The sequence below is a fragment of the Lissotriton helveticus genome, chromosome 11, assembly GCF_964261635.1.
Source record: "Lissotriton helveticus chromosome 11, aLisHel1.1, whole genome shotgun sequence".
NCBI classification, from domain to species: Eukaryota; Metazoa; Chordata; class Amphibia; order Caudata; family Salamandridae; genus Lissotriton; species Lissotriton helveticus.
In genome coordinates this window covers 588,387,572-588,412,004 of record NC_136072.1, presented here as the reverse complement: position 1 = coordinate 588,412,004, position 24,433 = coordinate 588,387,572, and the positions used below count along the sequence as shown (strand labels likewise).

Genomic DNA, 24,433 nt, shown 5'->3' with positions numbered 1-24,433 from the left:
CAGAACCAGAGGGCCAATCCCAGTTTAGGTATATGAAGTAAGCCAATTTTCTCACTACAGACAACTGGCTGCTTGCACACAGTTACTACAATTAGATTTTTCATTGTGCTTGCAGTCTATGCAGACCTTATATAACCTACATTAATTTTGTGCCTACGGTCTATCCAGACCTCGCATAACCTTCATTAATTTATTGTTTCGTTGCCTGTCTTAACACTTCAACTTCAATGGCTTACATCAGAGGTCTAAGACCTTTCTAGACTACCTGAACTCTGCTTGAATCCTACCAGACACATTAGATAGAGGTCAACACCACATTCCACACAAGGTTTTAGGACACACTATTCCCTTTAGACTAGCTAAAACTGCAGAAGCAAAGACACTAATGGTGACTTCTCAGCTGAGACCACTGGGCAGGACTTCAACGAAGGCTACTATTGGTTGGTGGCTAATAGAGCTTTATGAACTCTCATCACCGTCCATTTGATTAATCATAGGCACTGCTGAGATGTACGATATGCTACATCCACTCAGATGCCCACAGCGTCTTCTACTTGCAGTCACGTTTTAAGCATTGTCTCATCGTGTGAGAGAAGGACTACCTTTAGGAAAATAATGCCTCACTAAGATAAACACTGCCAATATTGTATCCCTGCCATGCCTCTTAAAGTCCAACTGCAGATGAATCTTGGCTGTCAAGTAACAATGTAAAGATGCCACCATCTCCCATTACCAGTCGACAGTCAGACATATCACCAAGACTGTGGCCCACTGACACTTCGATATATGATATTGCAGGAGAAATCTTGATATGAGGGATGCAAAGAGGGATCCACCAGAACTGGCAAACTATTCTTCAGCTAAGAGACAGCAGAGATGGAGGTGGAATGCAGGGCAGAGTGAGGGACAGAGGAGGGAAGTAGATACTTACCACAGTTTCTGTAGGGTGATTCTCTATGCTTAACACAGCCTTGTGTCCTGCGTCTGTCAGCTTAGCTGTTCCTGGAATAGTTTCCTCAGCCAGGCAGATTCCTACCACATTCTCAACATCTGAAGGGTGGTTTTCATGTAAGGGTTGGCAGAGTTCACCAGTAGACACTTCAGCCATCAAAGGTATTTGGTGACCAAGAGATCTCATGCATATGGACTGGATGCCAACCAGTGTCCTCCATGCAGTATTCATTTTCATTGCACAGTGCAACAGTTCAAGCCTTAAGGAATGTTCCAAACACCCTGGTAGTAGTCCGAGCTTGTGAGCCTTAGAGCCACGAACCCTTAACCTGAGGGACTCAGCAGGTTCTTTTAGTTCTTGTTTTAGTTCAAGCTCTGCAGTAACTGGAGATAGGTTTTCTGCAAAACCAGGAGGTGATGCTCTCCACATTCAAGAGAGAACTAATTGCAAATAAAAACACAATCACATACACACACAGGGCAAGCCGGTAATGGTGCCTAGCTAGACCTTAAATGGTGACAGAACTTGGGCAGATTCACTCACATTTCAGTTTAATACTTGATACACAACTTCTCCGTCCAGGACTTTTCAGCATTTCAAAAGAATCAGATTGTTAGAATCTGCCCATTCACCAACAGGATGGCGCACCTTCAATCTCTAGCATTAATCAACATTAATACTGAGAACCAGTGACAATAATATACTGGTCTGTGAGAATTCCAGTTCAAAGGAACTGCAAAACAAAGCGAGAACTTAAACCTGGCCTCTCCCTCCACTCAGAGCGAAGATGCCCCACTCATATAGTATGCAAAAAGGCAAGCAGGGTCAGTTTGTCAACTGTCGAGTAGTAGGAAGCTGAGATGCCACACTTGACCTCAAAGGCACAGCAAGGGAAGGCAATGTCAAAATCATTAAGCGAAGCAACAAATTGCCATGCCTGGGCAAGCTGAGCATCAGAAGACATGCAAAAGTAGTACAGCAGCAGATGGCCTTTCAGACCAGGCTGTGTTAGCAGGAGGAGGCGGAGAGAGGCGCAGTCCCTTTATCAGACTGGGTGCAGGGAGACAAGAACATAATCTCAAAAGGAGAGAGCATTGTGAGATGAAAAAAATTAAATTTCTAAATGAATGCCATGAACCTGCTTCAGTTCTGAATATCACACATTTTAAATAAAATATTTGCAGTCTTCCATGATAGAGTAGCCAGGGCAGAACACGGCAGGTTAATCTCAGAGCAAATATACCAGTTTTGCAGTAAGTTGCAGGGTAAAAACAGACTGCAGGGGCAGGTGGTGTTCAATAACCATATCCACCAGACTCTAGAAGATGTTGTTGAGAGGACCGGGACAAGCTAAAGCTCAAATTATAGTAGGGTAAGACCACAGCCCTTTTACATTTTGCAGTGATGTAAGTAGCAGCTATATCAGGGAGGGATGTACAACTCTACAGTGGGCATTGGCCATGGAGGTGTGGGAGGAAGCAGCCAATTGGTAGGGACAACAGACCGAGTTCCAGTAAGACAACACAACTACCAAAATATGGATCAGTGAGGGGGATTTCCCAAAAGTGGACTGATAAGAAAGAAACAAACCTCCGATTAAGAGTAAACATCTTTGGAACTGAAGTGCTGTAATCCAACATGCAACCTCATTAAACATAACCAATAAAAAGGAAGCAAATCTAAGCAATAAAGGTCTTAAGAGGCGATTCCACGAAGGAGGAATGACAAGGAATAGCAGCTCAGACTATGGATAAGATAAAGGAATCTTAACACAATGCATTAACACAGGGAACAAACCCATGTGTAAGGATGAGAATAAGAGAATTTAAAAAGAGTGAGACTCTGAAACCTCTACGTGATTTTGTTACTGCTTCTCATAGGACAGGTAGAGACCTCTCTGTCACTCTTTCCAAGAAATCAAAAATAAACCTGGATTAATTCTGAGCACACTACCAAAGCCTCCATAATGAATCAATATGGGTTTGGACAATACAAAAGAAAGGGAATTAATTGTGTTTAGGCAGAGTGTCATTTCTTGTCTGAGAAAGGAGTTACCATTTCAAATGAGCTAGTAGGCATTGTTCCCATCACAGAAAAATCCTCGTACATTTCTTATCGGTACTTGTAAAATGCACACTCACCAACAGCCATCATGGTGCTATAACGGGCCATAGCTTTCCATAACAGTAGATGATCCAAGAGCTGGCATATTTAGTACGAGTAAGAAGCAGGAAGGTGGGCTTGTTGGAACTTAGGCATCACTCCTTACACTTTGAGACCTCTGCAAAACTAATTGCCATTATGAATAGCAAAAAGCTCAGGTCAAAGGGCTTAGCATATATAGGAGGTCATAACTTATGATAGTCGGCTTTGTGAGCTGCAGGGAAATTGTGCTCTGCCTGGAAGCGGCTTATCATGGAAGTCGTAGCTGACATACTATAAGAAGCTGCCCGAGTTTAATGATCAGCAGCAGTATATTTTGGACAACCTAACAATATCTCACTAATTTACGTACATTTTTTGCTGTTTTCATCCTATCAGGATTTTGACGGGGTACTCCCCAGTAACTTCAAAGTTTTGTACACTACTATAAAGCCTCATAGACATTATGTTCCACACCACCTCTTATGCTTGCAAATAAATAAATGTCCATCTCATCTACCGATAAACAAATGTTTATTCAACTTTTCACAGCATTGTTAGCAGAAACATAATACTTTCTAATGTGGCCACACTTTCATTGCCACTCCATAAATAAAATACATAATTCACAGATGTAGCCCTTCAAGGGTTCAATAGGGAACTAGAGAAAGCCAGTATGAGGACAGAGGAATTGCAAATTCTCAAACTGAATTTCTCATGTGCTTTTGGGGGTTTGCGGCTTGTCATCCAATAGGGAGCCCTGTGCATCAAGAACTCAGAAACACCAGCAATAAGGGTCAAAAAAATGTCACACAGGATAGAGGTATTGCAGAATAAGGATGAAAGAAAGACACCTTTTGAAAGGGGGCTGAAAAAGGAGTAATAAACCTAGAATATAAATGAGATAGAGGGACCTCCCAAAAAAGGACTAAACACAGGTTAACAACACAATGATTTAAGACGGGATTGAAGGAATTTAGGAAAGGGGACTGAGAGAGCTAATAATCAAGAAATAAGGATGATTCAAACAAGAGACCTGTAGAACTGAACAAAGGTAACAAACTCTGGAATAAGGATGAGATGGAAGGCTATTAGAAAGGAAGACTGAACAGAGGATAAAAACACCAGGTTAAGGATATTTTGGTGATTTTAGGGAACAGGACTGATCTCAGACTCACAATAAGGAAGAGGTGGGGAGACTGCAAAAACGATCTCAACAAAGGGGAATAACTCCAAACTAACGAGAAATGGGGGCTCTGGAAAAAGGTCACAATGGAGAAAAACAATCCCCAGAGGAGAGGTGAGCAACCTGCATTCTTTATAGGATGCAATTAAGAAGGGGTAAGGAAGACTGTGGGATGGTTGGTCCCACAAGGACAACATCAGGTTTGTTGTTAAATCAAAAGCCTCTCAAATATCTGAAAGCATGGACTGCGCTACCCACCCCCAGCACTCCTGGTTAGAAGTGAAGGATCGAGCAGAAACAGCAAAGAGCGCTAACTGAGGTGCTGGCCAACGTACCTGAGAAGAACTGTGCCTTGAAGCCCTTCTTGGAGACAGTGTTGTCAGACTTGAACTCCACCCTCATATTGTTGTACTGTGAGGTGATCACCTCTGGCTTTTCTGCACCACAGAACTTCCCGTGCAGCTTAGAGTCCGCAGTCAGCCCACTACGCACCTCAACGAAGTCATACTTACAGACCTGCACACAAGATGGGTCATGGGGGACAAAGCAGACAGAACATTAAGACTTGCATTTGAGACAAGTTACAGACAACATGGTTTGTCCTGGATATGCTTATATTTAATAGCTGCAAAAACTGTGTAACATGACTATTAGTTATGCAGTGAAAATGTATCACTGGCATGATCTGTATGAACTGAAGTTAGCTCTGCTGTGTGAGGCCAGTGCTTATGAACTATTTACCACCTGATGGATGACTGTGCTTTGTAATGAACAAACCTGTCAGTTTTTCATTAAGATTAAAGTGCTATTTGATGTGAACACCTGGCAGTTTGTCAACTCAGGTTTCCCAGGCCTGGTACATCTAGGTATCTCGTATTGCATGTTTCTGTCTGAGACCTGAGCCTAAGCAAACGCTCTGCTGGCTAAGGGCTGAAATCCTGGTTCTGTGTCTCTTAAGTGATTGCTGTATTGTCTGGGGTCTGAATGCATATTATTTTGTATGTTTTGGTGAATGAATCGACTTTTTTGCTTTCTCTTGCCAACTTATTTATTTTTGGGAAATTGCTGCCTTCTCTTTCCTGTGGGTGTAGGACTTAGCCTGAGTGGGATGCAGTGCTGGCATGCCTCGATTTAATTCTTGTTGGGAAATCGGTTACTGTGGTGGTTGATGGGAACAATGCCTACTAGCTTTTCTTTTACACAACTTTGTTGTATCTGCATGAAAACAAGATCGCCGACAGTGAAGCTGCACTTTAGCCAGACTCCAAGTGCCATCCTACTTCAAACTTTCATGTTTGCCCTTCTGTCCCCTCTCACCTCCTTTTGTAAAATGCCCATCTTTTCTGTCAAAGATCAGCCATTTCACCAAGAGTTTCACTTGGTTCTTTGCAATGTCTTCATGTTAGAGGCCCTTGCAATGATCTGTGATAGTGCACTGGCTTCTAGGAGGACAAATTGGATCATTCTCCTTATTTCTTCTCATGTTCTCTCTACGGACCTAGATGCACTCTCTGCTTTGTCCTTTATTCTTACTGTTGCTCACTTGGGAAGCCAAACTTTCTACTGTCAACCGGTGCTCCTCACACTTGCCTCTATCATCTAATTGCCCAGGTCACTTCACCGAAAGAGTGGTGGGGGATTTGGTTCTAACTTAATGGGGTCCCATCACGGCTTCTGCATGGTGTATTCCAATGGTTTTTACATTCCTCACTATGGATTTTCATCCACATTTTGCTTCCAAATGTAAGGAGAAAGTCCAGATGATTGAGTTCTTGGCTGTGTGGTAAACATATAGGTGCTAATTCTTGGTGTGGTCAGGCGATTTAGTCACCTAAAGTGTCACATGATCTGGAATGCGGGAGTTAGGATGACACACGATGGGCTCATCGAAACAAGTCAAAACTTTTTCAGTTGCCAGCAAAATAATGTCTTCTAACTTTGAGAGTTTTGAAGGCAATGCCAACATTGGCTCTGAGGGAGCACAGGTGTTGGCATCATAGACAGGGCCGAGAACAAGTGGTCAGCACCTTGCAGGGTACAGGCTTTGCTAGAAGCAAAGCCAAATAGAAGCGCACAGTCTGGAAGGGTCGGAGAGCTGCAGGAATCGCCAAATCCACAGTAGCTGGTGCACACTTGGGAAGTGGCCCAGGGATATACAGCCTGGCTAGCAAGAAAACCTCAACCTGTGTGGGTTCTGCTGATTGAGTTAGGATTTCTGGTTTAATCTTTTGCAATGTCTGAAGGGGAACAGAGTCAGAATTCTGAAAGATCTCAGGATCAGGACTGTATCCTTGTGGAAGGAGGATTCCTACTCCCTACAATGTTTTTGTGGGAAAAAATCTCGAGAGATTGCTCCCTGTCCAGGGAATTACATGAAGTGCAACATCTCGGTGCATCATTGGGGGCCTGAAACAAAAATAGCTTGGCCACCTGTTCTCTGATGACCTTTTGGTGCATCAATGAATTGGAGTTGCAGGCCAAGAGGGTCATGTTCTTTACTTAGGCATCTGCACAATGGTTTGAACCCTGCCAGCTTAGGAGAGGATATTTCACCTAATTACTTCTGAAAGCTGAGGAATTTCATTAATGAAGTGTTGAGAAGAGCTCAGTAACTTTGTTAACAAAACATTGGAAACCAGACTTCCACATCAGCGTGCCAGAAATCATCTATATTTCTATGTTGTCACATCCAGGGTGGGTAGATTAGCGACTTAAATGACATGGTGCTTACTGGAGGCAGGCTCTGGAGAGCTATTGCTGGGGAAAAAAGATTCAAATCCAATTTGGTGCCAGGAGAATATTTATAAGGTGAGCAATCGGGACTGTACACTCAGGGGAGCTCAGCAGGGACTGGCCAGTCTACGTTTGTGTCTGCCTCTCCTAAAATAATTGGCACCCACCATTCCTTCAGTCTAGCCACAGACTGGCCATATGTAAATCAATACAATGACCGTGCTCCGATACAAACATTTCTCTCTGAACAGCCAGGCCAGAGCCCCTCCAAATGGGAACACAAGCAACCAAAAGACCGGTTTCAGCCTACATAGGCCTTATCAATGAGCTATAGCTTGATTCCCATGGTTTATGGGTGTTTAGCAAAGGGCCTCTCAACAGGCTAGGCTCTCTACACCAGTACAGTGGGCACCCCACGCTAAACGTTAATTCAGTTGAGGTGCAGAGGGTCCAGCACCATGGGCGTCCGCAGGGGGGGCAAGAGGGGGCGCTTGCCCCCCCCCCCCCCCCTGGATCTAGGCCCGATTCTTAAGGCGATTCAGAAGTGGAAAAGCAGGCCCACTTACCTGGGCCGACTTGCCTGCTGGGGCAACCCGAGTGTGACTCTCAGCAGGTCACAGAGTCAGCCGTTCCATTGTCATGGTCAGAATGATAATGGGCCGGCAGAGGAGGCACAGCATGGAGCATCTCCTCTCATCCCACGCCTCAGGAGAAGAGATTGAGTCCTTGGGGAGCTGCTGATGCTTTCGAGCAGCACAATTAACAAGTCTTAGGTAGGGGACGTGATCTTTAGTCCCTCACAGCAGGCCACAACGATCGGATAAAAAGGTATGGGGCGCGGTTGAGGGCGTTTGGGGAGCGGGGCTAGTCAAATGAATATCTGTGAAATATGTTTAAATTCAGTGGGCCCTCTTTTAGTATTTAATTTGAGCCGATTCTTTCCTGTGCTCGACACTGCACTCAATTGTTAACACCGCAACTTATGGAAGGCTGCTGCAGGGTAGCGCTGTCTGCCTAATTCAGATATGAGCACAATAATTGTTTATTAATTCTACCTACATTAGAATGACTTATACCTGCAACCCAAGCCATTCTTACAGATTTGAGCCGGGGCTTGGAATATTCGGAATTGTCACATTGGTGACAGTGTGATAGATAGGGGTTGTCATTGGCAGTGCTGGCAGGAGCAATGTGTATCCCTAGCACTTCTTATTTATTTTCATATTAAGCACTGCCCACTTTGTATTCTGCAGTGAGCCCCATCACTTTGAGTTAGATCACGGAATGCGCATTACTACTAATAGTCGAATTTAAAAGGAACCAATCTTTCTAAGGGAAAGGAGATCAATTTTATTTGAAAGTCACAATTCAAATACCAGGATCGCAAGACCGACTCTCATGTCAACAAATACTTATGTGGGAGTAAAGGAAACTACCACACCATCTATTTTATAGTTTGTGAGGTGAATATAGTACATGCAAAGCAGGACGCTGATAATGACATAGTTAACATAACAATGTATAGTAACTGTGCCAGTATTTCTATTGATATACATTACAGACATAACTGCTTGAACCATAACTACCCCCCCCTCTATGAAACCTATGTTGGAAATGTCTACCACTTTAAAAGAAAACTCTACTCCAGTCAAAGCAGCAGCTACGTTTGATCATTAGAAGGAGAGGCAACTTGTGCAGCTCATCTCTGGTAACTCATCTCTGGCTCCTTTTTGGGTGTATTGGAAAGTCTCAGTGTTATGAAGATATTGGAATAACGTGACAACACAGGTTGCACTTAATCCGTTTGAGCAATGGGGAGAGTGCTGTACACAGCTGAGAGTGAAAAAAATCCGGAAAAAACACTGAAGACTGAAATAACTACATTTATAGAAGAATATGACTAAAATTTTTTTAAAAAAATGAAAATTCGATTTTGACAATGTTGTAGTGAAAAATCTTATTAACCCTCCATGTTGAGACCAAGGGGGACTTAAGAGCAGAGGAGAGATAAAGAGAGAGACAGAGCCAAAAGGAAAAATAAGAGACGGAGTGGGGAGTAGAGACAAACGGAGATGGGGAGAGGAAAGAGGGAGAAATGATTGACGAGAGAAGATAGGAAAAGAGGCGAGAGGGGGGGGACATAATTATAGATAAGTACAAGGAGAGAGGGGGAAATGAAAGAAGGAAACAGCCAAGTAAAAGATGAAGTGAGAACAGACTAAGTGGAGAGAAGGTTAGAGCACGAGATTGGTAAAGATAGGGTAGGAAACGAAAGTGGAGAAGGGCGATGGCAAGGAGAGTAAAAAGAATAGTGAATGACAACGCAAAGGATGGATGCAGAAGAGGATTATTAGAAGTTTCCTGGTCAGTATTAATAAGGAAAGGATGAATCAAGGCCTCACACACACTTCTTAGTTCTAACTTTCAGCAGCCTACAGCATGATTTAGAGGTTGGTGATACCTTGAGGAAGTGCCAAATCAGGAGTAGAATCAAAGAAATATGGCACTATCACTTCACGAAAAGGATAGTTTGGTAAAAGAAATGCCACATGTGGAGTCTCCACGGTATCCAACAACTCCTCCAGAAATAGGTGGATTTTCCTTTACCACTCAACAATAAACTTTCTTTTGATCGAATGCCTAATAAAGGTTGAACAAGGTCTTTCCACTTTCCTAACCTTTAGAAGCATGCAGAACTGAAAGCACTCACAGGGACAGGAATCTATTTAATGGCTACAGAGAAGAGTCTTCTGCAAATGACAAGGTTTGATAAAGCAGGTAGTTGGCATAAGAAGACATAACTGAAGAACAGGAGAATTTTCAATACAGGAAAAAGAACTGATGTAAATCTCAAAGAAGCAATAGGAATTTGGAGAGTGGGGACTAAGGACATAGGAGGTAGAAATAGAACGAAGTATAGAGTGTTTATGGGAGACAAGTGAGAAAGAGTGGTAAATTATAGACTAAGAGAGAGGGAGGGAAATAGTGCAGGGGCAATTGAAATGGGAAAATCAGGGTAACAACGGGAAGAGAGAGAGGAAAAGAGGGATGGATCATGAAAGAGATGGATAATGGGATAGAGTATGATAAAGGAGGGGTTGGTAGAATGAGAGAAAGACAGAGGGAGGGAGACAGAATGAAAAGTTGGTATGATATATGGTCAGACATTCAGAAACTTTGAAAATCTAATAGATGTGGTGATACGCCATGGACTGGGTCATGACCTGCGCACCTCCCGCCTCACAGCTGCGGGCTGTAACTTGGTACGTGGCACCTATTTCTGTACGCTGGGCATGCCGCAGCTCAGTGTGGCGCCCTGCAGTTTCTTTTCTGAGTGCAAAGACGCGCCATGAAGCACTTCTCTTTTCTCTTGGGGTACGCCGCCACTGTGGGCAGTGGCCATACAACCCTAAAAGCACCTGATCTCATCTGAAGTTAAGCAGGGTCGGGCCTGGTTAGCACCTGGATGGGAGACTGCCTGGGAACCAGGTGCTGTAGACTTATCTGAATCTTAGAGTGACCTTAATATGAGTTGCCTGCAGTCATGGTTAGGGGCTATTTTTTCGTGTTCCTTCCTTCCAAAATTCCTCTGTCTGGTTCCCAGAGTGCCTTGAGTACTGTTTTTTCTTCCGCATTCCAAGATGGAGGTTTTATAACCTTCTTACTTTTTCTTCATAAACCAAGATGGTGGTTCTCCTTTTCCTGTTGCGTCACTTCCTTGCTGTCCTTGTGTATATATAAGGGACTGGAATTCTATTTTTTCTTGTGTTGCAACACTCTTCACTCCTGTTGGTGTCTCTTTTCTCCTGTTGATATCTATTAACTTCTGTTGGTGACACTTTTCTCCAGTTTGGTATTTTGGTCCTGTGGGTTCCTTCTTCTGCAATTCTCCTCTTCTTCGCAGGTCTGTCATCCCCTTGCTGACTATCCTCCTTTTCGCGTCCTGTTGCCTGGATTCTGGAGTCACCTCTTCCATCAGAGGTTTTTCCCTTTTTTTTAGCCTCGGAGCCTCCTTTTAGAAGACACTGTCTGTCCTGACGTTGACTTGTTAGCAGCACTGTGGCTACCAGAAAGGGTCGCTCCTACCTAAACAAGCAGACAACTCACTACTAGCACTTCAAGCACGTTGTTGCTTCTTCCATTAAGGGGGAGATGTGAATGCTGAGAGTATCACCTCTACAGGGATGACAGCCAGAGGCTGGAAGGGAAAAAAAGCAATATGTCAGTAAAAACTTTGATGGCCTGAAAAGAGATGGGAGAAAGACCCAGGCCCAGTTAAGATAGGGTTTTGAGCATGATGGGGAACATGAATTATGTGTGCATTGGTTAGCACAACTGGTGAGTTGCATTGGTTTTGCACATTTGGCAAAACCATAGCTCAGTTTTTAACTGTGTTTTTATTGCCTATGTACATAGAAAGGGAGGATAAATAATTGTAAAGTCTGAATTATTTTATTAGGCAGGGTTGTGCAAAGTTGTCAGAGGGCTTACTGCACCACACTTTTAAACTTCAATGCTTTGCAAAGTGGAAAGTAATTTTTTTTTTAATATGAAAAGCTGCAAAGAGATGTGTGGCAACAGAAACATAAAGCTAGAAGCAAAGCAGGGAAAATAAAGTAGGTCCCTCGTTCTTTGGTACTTATGGTGTTCAAAATGTCAAAAGTTGACAATGTAAATACCTAAAATATCAGATCTTTGCAATATTTTGTACCCTGTCCATTCCCCGTTCATGTTTGTGGCCCACCCATCAATGTTTGTGGCCCACCCATCGATGCTCGTGGCCCTCCCTGAGCAAGAATCATAGAACCGGGTCTGCCTGGATCACCGGTCCGTCTGGTGCTGGCCCAGTGACAGTGTGGTATTAACACTCAGGCAGCGCACGTTGCTGTAGCGGACGCCCATGTGTTCTGAGCAGGGAGGCCGTCAACATTCCTTTTACGGACGCCTTTGGTCCCCTTAATTTTCACAATTACAGCAGGCTGTGCTGTTCCCCTGCGAGAAGCCCCAGGAGTTTAAACGTTCTCTCACATGGGGCCTCTCGCACTTCTCTATGAACTCTAGAGGCTGCTGCAGCCCCTTCCCGACCTCGAGCAGACTGTGGATAGGCCCATTGTCATTCTGTCTGCTGCTGATCATCACATAAAGAATGACAATGGGCCAGCTGCCTTTAACATGCCTTGCAGACATCTTACCTGTGTTTTTAAAAAAAAAATTAAAGAGTGTCGGCAAACACCACCACGGCTTCGCGGACGCCGAGACACTCTGCTCAATGGGGGCTGGGTGATTCACAACAAAGCCTCATTAACAAGTAAATGGTCTTTTAAAGACCTGTGAAGTACTCTGGTGCGGCTGTGTGTGTGCCTGGGAAGCTGGGGTGAAGTGACAGGGGGTGACAGACAGAGGGTGACAGACAGAGGGTGACAGAGGGAGGGAGACAGAGGGAGGGAGACAGAGGGAGGGAGACAGAGGGAGGGAGACAGAGGGAGGGAGACAGAGAGAGGGAGACAGAGAGAGGGAGACAGAGAGAGGGAGACAGAGAGAGAAGAACAGAGTGAATGAGACAGAGGTAGAGAGAGAGAGAGAGGGAGACTTAGAGGGAGGGAGACAGAGAGAGAGAGAGAGGGGGAGGGAGACAGACAGAAAGAGATAGAGACAGATGGAGGCAAGGACAGGAGAAGACAGGCAGAGACAGACAGAGAGACGGAAAGGGAGACAGAGGGATGGAAACAGGGACAGACAAATAGAGGCAGAGACTAAGACTGGCAGAGAGGGAGACAGAGGGAGCGAGAGAGAGAGAGGGAGGGAGACAGAGGGTGACAGAGGGTTGGAGACTGAGAGAGCGAGAGAGGGAGACAGAGGGAGAGAGAGAGGGAGACAGAGCGAGAGGGAGACAGAGCGAGAGGGAGACAGAGAGAGAGGGTGACAGAGAGAGAGGGTGACAGAGAGAGAGGGTGACAGAGAGAGAGGGAGACAGAGAGGGAGACAGAGAGGGAGACAGAGAGGGAGACAGAGAGAGGGAGACAGAGGGACGGACACAGAGGTAGGGAGACAGAGGGAGGGGGACAGACAGAGGGGGACAGACAGAGGGGGACAGACAGAGGGGGACAGACAGAGGGGGACAGACAGAGGGGGACAGACAGAGGGGGACAGACAGAGGGGGACAGACAGAGGGGGACAGACAGAGGGAGACAGACAGAGGGAGACAGACAGAGGGAGACAGACAGAGGGAGGGACAGACAGAGGGAGGGACAGACAGAGGGAGGGACAGACAGAGGGAGACAGACAGAGGGAGGGACAGACAGAGGGAGACAGACAGAGGGAGGGACAGACAGAGGGAGACAGACAGGGGGAGGGAGAGAAAGGGAGGGAGACAGAGGGAGGGAGACAGAGGGAGGGAGACAGAGGGAGGGAGACAGAGGGAGGGAGACAGAGGGAGGGAGACAGAGGGAGGGAGAAAAAGAGAGAGAGACAGAGGGAGGGAGACAAAGAGAGACAGACAGAGGGAGGGAGACAAAGGGAGAGAGGGAGACAAAGGGAGAGAGGGAGACAAAGAGTGAGGGAGACAGAGGGAGGGAGACAGAGGGAGGGAGACAGAGGGAGGGAGACAAAGAGAGAGAGAGAGAGAGAGAGAGAGAGAGGGAGACAGAGAGAGAGACAGACAGAGGGAGACAGACAGAGGGCGACAGACAGAGGGAGACAGATAGACAGAGGGAGACAGACAGAGGGAAGAGGGCAACAGAAGAGGTAGACAGAGGGAGGGAGACAGAGGGAGACAGCGAGATGGAGAGGGAGAGATGGACAGAGATAGAGAGATGGAGGGAGACAGATAGAGAGAGGGAGGGAGACAGCGAGAGAAGGAGGGAGACAGACAGAGAGAGAGAGAGAGAGAGAGAGAGAAAGAGAGAGAGGGAAAAGAAAGATAGATGTGTGTATGCCGGGTCTGGTGGCTCAGTGGATGAAGACGGCCACTGCCGGGTATGTGTTCAACCTCATGGTCATAGTTTTTTTTGTTGCTAGCCCCACCTCACTCCCCCACTGACCCCGCCCCCACTGGTGCGACCTTCGGCCACAAACCACACTGTAAATTTGGCCCCTGAGAGAAAGTTTGTGAGTACCCATGCTCTAGAACCACATCAACCTGATTTAGAATTTTTTTTTTATTTTTTTCCGGGCATTTTTAGTTTTTCCCTCTGTTTTATTGTAGTTGCCAGGTCGTCTGCTGTGGCACCTCACAAGATTTTTCTCTTCCCCTTATGGGTTTCTTTGTTTATTTAAGCTCTTTGTCCTATTAGATTTTTTTAATGTATTTAATACTTGTGTTCAACCATGTCGGAGCATGGTGATGAAGTAAAAATTTTGCCCCCCCCTGGAAACATTTCTGCGGACGCCCATGTCCAGCACTTCTACTCTTCTGGTGGTCAAGTTAAGATGCCAGAGTCATCCAGTGGGTCTGCTTTGGCCATAACTGTGCAGGCTATAATAATCCTGAAGGAGCATCCTGTCTCGGTTGCTGATCCGCTCTCACAGTCTTCAGAGTGGAGTTACAATTCAGACCAGTTATGATAAGTTGAGGTATCACGGCAAATGAGGCATCCACCTTTTGCCTAAGAAGATGCCAAAACTGCAGAAAATAGGGGGGGGGCGTATTTCTGAACCATGGTTTAGAAACTTACACCGGACAAACGGTAAATGCTGGCTACCTCCACTTGACCCACTACATATACAAATTTCAGGAAGGGCAACAGGAAGAGTGTTTGTGAAGAGTGGGAAGTCCAGGATGAACATCACCAGTTGAAACATAAAGAAACCACCTTTCACTAGTCCACTCATAAAAAACACAACCCATATTTCCACAAGCATACCTCTTCCATACTTGATGCAGGCAAGGAAAATTAGCTGGATGTTTGTTCACTGCCGAAAGACAATAAATAGTCTCCATACAGGGGTATAGATGAAAAACAGCTTTTGAACCTGGAATATCCTAGAGGTGGTAGCCACTCTCACACAGATATTTTGTAGCATACTTTGGGTGTCCCTGTGACATGAGAATACAGCTCTGTGTTGACAAAGCCAAAATAGAACACCCACAACTTGCAGTGCATGATTGTCCAGCCCAGTGGATGGAAAAAATGGGACACATCTGAAAAACGTAAGGACAGGATGCATAGCTTTCCCAACTAATGCAGTTGACTTTGGTCTCAACAGTGCTAGATTTGTTTTTTTGAGAAATAGCTTAATTCTTGCAATTATGTCAAACACTCTTGCTTTTGGAACAATGCTATACAAGCTCCTACGCTATAGCTAGACATTTTAGATAAACTTATCTTCTTGTGAGGCCCTTCAATACAGTAGGCAATACTGTAAGTCTAAATGAAGAATGCAGAATGTCCTATGGTTAAGTATGTAGAAAGCAAGAAATATTGACATTTAAAAAAAAAATCACGAGGACAAAATATCTTTAGATTCGCATCCCACACAAACTTATTTGAAATTAAAGTAATCTCTGCAAATGGACATGGTCTCATAACTATATGAATAATCACAAAATCTTATGCAAATGTGTTTGCCCTAATTTCCAAGAAGCGTAAAAGCAAAACTGCAAGGAGGAAAAGGCACAGATCAGTTGCAGAAGAGCTCTTCATCCAGCATAAAGATTTGACACCATGTTAGGAATTATTTGGTCCTTTGGCGCAGGAGAGAATTCTCTTTCCATTGCCATCTATAGTTCAATCTGCCCCACCTCTTGCAGGGTTTTCCATCCGTTGTAAAATTGATGTTTAAGATCTATCATTATAGCTATACACATTTGAACTGAATTGTGATGTTTCCATTGGTACAAAACTTTTTCTTTCTTCCCTTTCTCAATGTAGGTATTTTTGCACATATTAGACATGTAGTAGTCTCTACCAGCATTCTCTTACCTCGACATGAGAGCCCACACTATTCACTCCCATGCAATCATGTAACTAGGGCTTCCTCGGATTGGCTATTCCCATACCAAACTGTTGGATTGTCTGCGGTCTCTCACGGTCCAGACTCCTAATTAACTTCCTCCACATGGCGAACAGACTGCTTGCCCAGGTAAAGGACAGAGACAATAAGGCGTTTTTCAGTGGCTGGCTACTTCTCTCTTTGTGCTTGGAATGATCTTTGGCTAAAATCCCTGCAGCTGATCATCATCCATCTCATATTCTCTATTTTTAAATCTCTCTTCACTCCTCCCTATTATCTTCTTTTAATTTAAGCACTCTTTTTTATTAAAGTTCAAATAAATGAAAAGAGACTACCAATTCTTCCAGCATTGGAGATGCTAATTAACAGCATTATTACAAGAACATCAGTAACATTCTTCAACAATTTCAAACACCCCTCATGGGTCACTGCCAAATAAACCCCAGTAGTTATTAAATAAGGTACACACTTAGATCAGCTCATCACAAAGCTGTGGTTGAATGACAGCTCTGCTCAAATTAAAATCTAGCTAATCTAAAGCATGTTGTAATTCACCCTTCATGCCTGTCTTTACTCCACCACCAATATACAAACAAGATTAGAGGTTTCCAACTTGGAGGACAGGGTAGATATTGCCTGCTCAAATGTCTGGCAGTAGAGGAGTCCATACAGCTTCAAACTTGTTATATTTGTCGTAGCGTACTCTCTGTAAGCACTCAACAACCAGTTGGTTCAACAGGCGGAGGTGTTGTTGTGTTAAGTTAGGGGCAATCCTTATTTTTCCATTGAGTGGCTACAGTTAGCTTCGCACTCCAAAACAGTTTCACATTACAGTTTTTATCTGCTTTTGACTGGTGTCCTAGAAGGGGGGAGCAGATGCCAAATATTATGGCAAGATCTCCATCATGCCACAGGTATTTCTTTCCACAGGGGTTTAATGAAGGGGCAATCCCATTATATATGTTGGAAGTTCCCCAACAACTCACATTCTCTCCAACTGAGTAAACTGGTGGAAGGATCACTGGATAAGGACTAGTCGGTCATCACCTGTTTACAGTGAGCTTTACTCCCTTAAATGTTAGCTGATCCCTTTACTAAGATTTTGCCAAAGTTCATAGATGCCCAGCACAGACTCAGGTCGAATCAGTAATTATTTTATAGATGTTAGAGATTGTGTCTTCTGAGCAACCAACTAATGCGATTAATTTCTCACATTGTGTACGGGCTTTCGTAACCACTGCTTTAGCTTCTTCATGCATCATATGGTGTCTCAATTGAGCAATCTTCATGTTTCACCTGGGCTGAAAGCTTGCTTGCCTCTTTAATTTGATGGTGGCTGCACTACATAAATATGAAATCTATGCAATCATGGTACATCCTTCCACTTCGAAAGGCTGAGGGGTTTAAGCTGGCAAAAAAGAGGGGTTGGAGTGGATGTGCTATACGAAAATTGGAACATGGGACCCTGGTTTGTGTGAAAACTGAGCCCCAGATTGCGAGGGAGTACTCACAGGAGTACTTAAGTCAACATTAGAAGGCCTATCTTCCAATTAGTATGTGTAAGTGGAGAAGTGTGGCTCAAATGGTTAGAGCGGCAGACCCTGATGCAGAGGTCTGGCCCGGGACCAGGGTTCAATACCCACCTCGGCGGGTCTTGGGCTCAATTTCCTCGGACCTGATAATTCTCGCCTCGGTGCCTATTCTAATCATGGGTCCCACTCTGCGACTCTGGGCAATAGCTTGCTTAATCTCCACAACGGCCCCAAAAGCTCTGGGATGCCTGGTTTCACCCTGGGGGTGCCCAGGAGTGGATACTCACAGGGAAAACGAGGAAGGGTTCCTAAGCGGTATACGGAACGCGCCGGGACACTACCTCAGGGAAGTAGCTGTGCGCTCTATAAATACCGGTACATTTATATTTGGCTAAATTCCAAAGTTAGCCTCCAGCTAGGATTCATCCATATAAGGCCACATTCTGTCCGCCACCATCAGGGACCAATGTCCTAGAACCCATTAATAGGCTGCTCTATAGAACCTAAGAAAATCTTGGGAGCTTTAGACCTCCTTTATCGCTTGGGTGGCTGGGATGTTGTGGGCAATCACATCCACATCATGCGGAGTACTCGTTTTTTCAGATCTATGAAGAAGTCTTTTCATCACTATATGCAGGGCCTAAAATAGAAGACCCCAGTAACATTCATTTTTATTACATGAATTTGGCCCTGCCAGGACAGAAAAAGGCGAGACCATGGTTTGAGGTCATTACAGAGTTCTGCTAGGTGTCTGGGGTAATCTGATTTACAGAGATCTGCCACTGCTGGAGAAATATCAACATGCAAGTATTTAATGGATCTAGTAGCCCACCTAAAGAAAGTAGACATCAGAAGAGTCTCCACTTTCGCCTAAGATAACAGGTTTGGGATTTCTGATTGATCTATGATGATTTTGAATCCTGACAATATCAAAGGACACTAATTGGTTTATCAGGTGGATAAAGGAAGAATTAAGGGACAACAAATTAAGTGAAATATTGCTGTGGATCTCCGGGCTCCTGGATGTCTGGGATCCTGGTTATCTTATTGTCATCTCTTATCTTTGTTGCACAGGACTTGATGATGAAGGCAAATAAAAGAGGGTAAAAGAGACAACCCTGTCTTGTTCCTCTACCTAGTTGAAGGCGTTGCGATGATGTAACATTCAAGCTTATTCTAGATGTAGGTGAGTGATGGCCTGCTGATGGCCTGCTATTACCACAGAAATGAACCTTGGCCCCAGTCCGACTCCTTGAAGTATGTTCCAAAGGAAGTTCTAGTCCGCACCATCTGCATCTAATAAGAGCAACACAGCAGATACTGCCTTCTCTTTGACCTTTTCTAACCGGTTGACTATTCGTTTGATGCTGCATTTGGTGATCCGTTACGAAGTCAGGTTGGTGCTGAGCTGTGGGGATTTGAGAAATTGAAGCCATTGATAATTTCGGAAAACAAGTTCCTCCTAGGTATTACTGGACTCCCTTCGAGTACTCCCTTGCTGCCACTTAAGTATGATCTTGGCAGGAAGGCTATTTTAGATCTAGCAAGGCTGCGTCCAACTTTATATTGGCGTAGGCTTTGGACTACTCCAGAGCTTCTACACTATGCGGTTGGATTCTTAGATATTATTAAAATTGATGTTTTCCATAAAGTCAGTTGGCTTAATGAACTTAGTTGGCATGGGTATGCAAACGTTGTGGGAAAATCCGGAGTCAGCGTTATTCCCATCAAAAACAGCTTTAAAGGAAATCTATTGGGAGAAGGTGGCCCATCGAAATTGGAGCTGTACTGGCTCCTCTACTATGGCTGGTGGTTTTTTAGATGCAAAGCTTAATCCCAGCTTAGAGCCTTATTGGGATGCCATTACCAAACCAGGGGACAGGAAGCTTTTCTTCCAACTTAGAGCTGGTTCCCTACCCCTTAGGTCTTTGACTGGCAGGTGGGGTAGCCCGACTATTAGCAACTTCCCGGCTTGTGGGGATCCTAAGGAAACTATTGGCCACTTTTTATTTGCTTGCCTGGCCTATGCAACCCCAAGACGAGCTTGGTTAACTCCACTGTGTAAGACCTTAGGTACTATTAGTAGTTCTGAAGCCTTAAGAATCATACGCACTAGCACTTTATTGCCCATCTCAATAGCAACTGCTAAATATTTAGGTTGGGCATGGGTGATTAGACAGAAGCTTTTAGGTATTGTTTGCTGAATGTGTGTTAGATTAAAATGGAATATTCACTATGCTAGACATTGTATAAAATTAGTTTTTGTAATTCATGGGTCATTTGTATATAGCAATCGAGATGAACTTTAACGGTTGTATATGGATTGTGTTTTTATTTATTTGCCTGTAACTTATTTTTTAAAACGATTGAATATTCCTGAAATACATGTAATTTAATATGCTTTTATGAGTGAATCTCGAATAAAGCTAAATTTGACTTTGAAGTCAGGTTGGTCTAGTGTATAACACCTGGTAGAAAGGAGTGCAAATAGTCCGCCAGAAAAGTAATAAAGAATTTTTCATCTAAGTTCAAAAGTGCAATAAGGATCTAAGATTAGCATAATCGGGGGTCTTTTTCTGCTTCACTATTGAGAGCAATGCTGATATTAGAAAAAATAAAATCCCAATGAAAACATCGGCATACATGGATTTGTTGATCTTGATGCTCTTTATGGACGCCACAGTAGGAACCTAAATTACTTCTTGATGGTCAGGTGTCGGTGTGTGGAGAGGTGCTGATTCTAAGCAGGCTTCTTGCTTGGTGTCCCCGGATAAGGGGAGGGGGCGGGGGTCTCGGCCAGATAGAGAGGTGTGGTAGTCATGTACTCCATTTACTTTATCTTCTTCAGATGTTAATAGTTTACCCGTCAGGACCTAAACATTTGAGCATGTAGGTTGCTTCTATTTTCTGCATTAACAGATTTGGGCCTACCTCATTAACTTGGTCATAGACCAAAAGCATACAATCCGGATCTCCATCTGACACGTGCCCAGTGGCGCGGTGCAAAGATGTTATGGAGAGCACGCTAATCGACCATATTAGCCATATGATCACTCTGTCCTTTCAAGAGTGTCATGTACTGGAAGCATGGAAGACTGCCCAGGTCATTCCCCTTAAGAAAAAACCCAACATCCCCATCTCACAATTGCAAAACCTTCGCCCTATCTCCCTTCTTCCTTTCTGCGCAAAGATTGTGGAGAAAATTGCAAATAAACAGCTCATGCAACATCTAGAAGAACAAACCCACCTCCACTCATCTCAATCTGGGTTTAGAACCGGCTACTCGACGGAGTCAGCAGTTCTATTTTCCACTGAGCGCATAAGGCAGATAGTGGATGAAGGCGAGACAGCAGCTTTAGTCTTACTAGATCTGAGTGCAGCGTTTGACACCGTGCTGCACTCCACGCTGCTGTCTCGCCTGATGGAGATGGGGGTGACGGGGTCAGCGCTAGCCTGGCTGAAATCTTACCTGGCTGACAGAAGCTTTCAGCTACACTGTCCCCCCTTCAAATCGTCCCCACGCAGGGTAAGCCATGGGGTTCCTCAGGGGTCAAGTTTGAGCCCCACCTTATTTAACATCTATATGGAACCCCTGGCTCGCGTTGTGGAGACTTTTGGGGTGGACATTGTTAGCTACGCTGACGACACCCAGTTGGTGTTTAAACTCTCACCCGACCGCAGTCAAGATGCCATCAACTTCTCGAACTGTATGTCAGCAGTAGCAGTGTGGATGAATGATAACTGCCTTCGCCTCAATGGCGAAAAGACAGAGCTGTTGGTGGTCGGAAGAGCAACATCTTCATGGTCAAGACTATGGTGGCCCAGTGAACTTGGGGACCCCCCCATTCCGAGGGAGTCGGTACGTAACCTTGGTGTTATGTTGGACACCGACCTCTCGTATAAGATCCACGTCAATAAAGTCACAGGGAGATGCTTTGGCCTACTCAAGGTTCTTCGTAAGGTCTTAGACCTCTTGCCTGCTGTAGCCAGAAAAACTATTGTTCACGCCCTAGTAACTCCACACCTTGATTACGGCAATGCCATGCTGTTGGGGCTAAGCCAAAAAGCACTACACCAACTCCAGTGCGTGCAGAATGCCGCCGCACGTTTAGTGCTTGGCCTTCCGCGCAGAGCTTCAGGAAAGTCTGCCTTGGCTAAACTCCACTGGCTTCCCGTCAGGGAGCGTATTAAATTTAAAGCCCTCTGCTACACTCATCGCATAGCCCAGAACAAAGGCCCGGATTATCTCAAAAACCTCCTGGCCATACATCGCCCTATTCGCAATCTAAGATCCTCTGGTGCGATGTTGTTTAAAACTCCCCGTATTCTTAGGGCCAGAATGGGCGGCCGCTCATTTAGGCACTTAGCCCCCAAATACTGGAATGCTCTACCTCTGAACATGAGAATGGAGCCATCTGAAATAGGATTCCGGAGGAAATTAAAAACACTCCTCTTCCCCACTTTATAATCCTGGTTTCTCAGGCCCTAGATAGAATTTATCAGTAATTAGCGCGGGGACTCACTGTTCTATGTGTAGCCAGGCGCTTTATAAATGCTAAAAAAAAAAAAAAAAAAAAAAAAAATAGACGGTCTTCCTGAGGCAAAGCAGAGTCACCTGTGCTTTGTTGGAGGCCACTATAGAATGAAACAAATGCCAATACTGTTCTCTTTACTCAGAACCTTATTTCTAAATACGAGCGAATTGAACAACAGGTAAATCCACAACTTGTTGGACGGAGTTAATCTATTTTGTATTTCTTTTCTTCAGATTCATTGTTTGGTTGAATGTCACCAAATTCATGTTTTAAACACCTATACAAACATCTCTACAGTAAATACAAAAATTGTTTACATTTTCAAAAAACAACACCCACTACATATTCATATTCACTCCATACTCGCGGTGATTACATACATCAAACATTCAGTCTAACACATACACAACTCTCATAAATATTTACAATTACATCTTCATTTACAGTATTCACAAAACACCATAGACAGTTGATATATCAAATCTTTTTTCGAAATTTGGAGCACTCTTTAAAGGAAAGTTTATGTGGTCTTATGGCTCAACAAATATGGTCTATGCGTTTCGAACTCGTAATTAGTTTGGAGTTCTCATCAGGACCGAAGCTCCAATTTAAAGAGCTTTATGTAGATAATCTCGACGCTGGACAATTTGCTTGATGAAATCCACAAACATACATTCTTTGGATATGTGCCTGGGCCTTGTGTCCGAGGCCCGCACAATGTAGAGGGCTGAAAGATGCTGGCACTTAATGACAGCCTTTGTAAAGCGAACTCAAGACGGAAAACGTATTCAACCGGCTCTTCTCGTTGCAGCGAGATGTTGGAGGCCACAGCATTAGGTTTAGCCTTCAAAGCCATCACCTTACGTTGGAATGTTAGTGATGAGGTGGCACTGTACTCTTGCTCGGATACTTTCAATGTTTTTTCCAGTTGTCGTTCTCCATATTTATGAGTTTTTCCAAATGTGGCATTGTCTCTATACACTTGTTACACACATGACAGATCTCAAGATCCAACCAGTAGCTCCTCATGTGCGCCATTAAGACTGAAGGTTTCTTCAATCTGAGCTCTAAGCATGGTTTTCAGAACAGGATCTCTCAAAAGCATCAGGTGGACAGTCCCTCTCCTTCACAATGGGCCTCTTAATCTATGTTTAGGGTTGCTGATAGAGAGCCATGCTGTGAGATTATTATGGGGACTATGGTCACACAGTCAATCAATGACATCAAGGCATTGGTAAATACATTGTAATCAGTTCAAAAATGGGTGTGGTGCGCATGAAGAACAAAGGTGTATTCTTTGGAGTCTCTTGTGTAATTCTCATCATGCATCTAGTAATCCTAACCCCTCAAGATTACTTACCAGACTTCCAGAGAAGGCGGCTGAGCAGAGGAACACCTTCACTTAATCTATCGTCTTTTGGGTCCCATACTAAGTTGCAATCCCATAAAACAATCAGGCTGCCTTCAGCGTATTCCACTAGTGTATTCACAAAGCTTCTAACGAAAACGTTCTGACCCACAATGGGTACACATTATGTGGCTATTGTGGCGATCCGATTGACCAACCCGCAGGCAATCAGAATGTAGCTGCCTTCTTTGCTTTTTGTGTTAGATAAAGGTTTCAGTTGCAATGATCTGTGAATGGGGAGAGCAGCAACATTGATTTTGATGGCAGAGTTAATTAATTATAAAATTAATACCAATCAAGTGAGTTTTTCTTCCCTGGGACCCTCAGATCCCCACTTAGTTTGTTGTCTCCATTGTCATCTGTATTTCTGCCCCAGTAGTTCATTACTTCAATATTTTGAGATGTCCTGCTGGGTTCAGGGGACCATACTCTCATGTTTAAGCTGATGAGCGTGGGCAAGAAAATCATTCTGTGCCCTAGCCTAGGGCGATACAAAATGGTAGTCCTACTTCTATGTTTATTGAATGTCCCGGTTTTTGGTTTTAAAAATCTGGTCACGCTAAACTTGATCAATAACCAGGGGCGGTGGGTGACATTTGAAAGTGGTGAGGCGCAATGTGATTTGCATACAGCACCGTAGCGAGCGCGCGCAACGTGCGAGACCAAACCCCAAGAAAATTTTGAAAAAAAAGAAGAAAAATCGTGCATTTTCAAGCAAATTTGAGAAAGCAGGAAGGTTAATAAAGCAATTGTGGAAGTGCACTTATTACATTAATAGATGGCATAACATAGGTAGCTGCTTATTCAGTATAACCACAGAGCTTCATACATTCTGTCCTATTACGCTCAGGTGCTGAATTCAGACTATAGGACTTTCATGAAAATCTCAGATCAACAATATTCACACCTAAGGTGGGAGCAAACGAGGCACTCCACACTTTTCTGGCAAAGAAACACATTTTAAATTACTGTAGGACTGGTATATACAACTGG

The 24,433-nt window shown here is 44.2% G+C and overlaps 1 protein-coding gene across 1 annotated transcript in view; it reads right to left on the bottom strand.

Annotated features, from left to right (window-relative positions):
- The window catches only part of BMP1 (bone morphogenetic protein 1), a 569,977-nt gene that overhangs the window by 85,355 nt on the left and 460,189 nt on the right, over positions 1-24,433 (bottom strand). Inside the window, exon 15 of the mRNA XM_078666375.1 lies at positions 4,616-4,796. Coding sequence (XP_078522501.1) covers positions 4,616-4,796 — 181 coding nt within the window. The remainder of the gene's footprint in view (positions 1-4,615; positions 4,797-24,433) is intronic.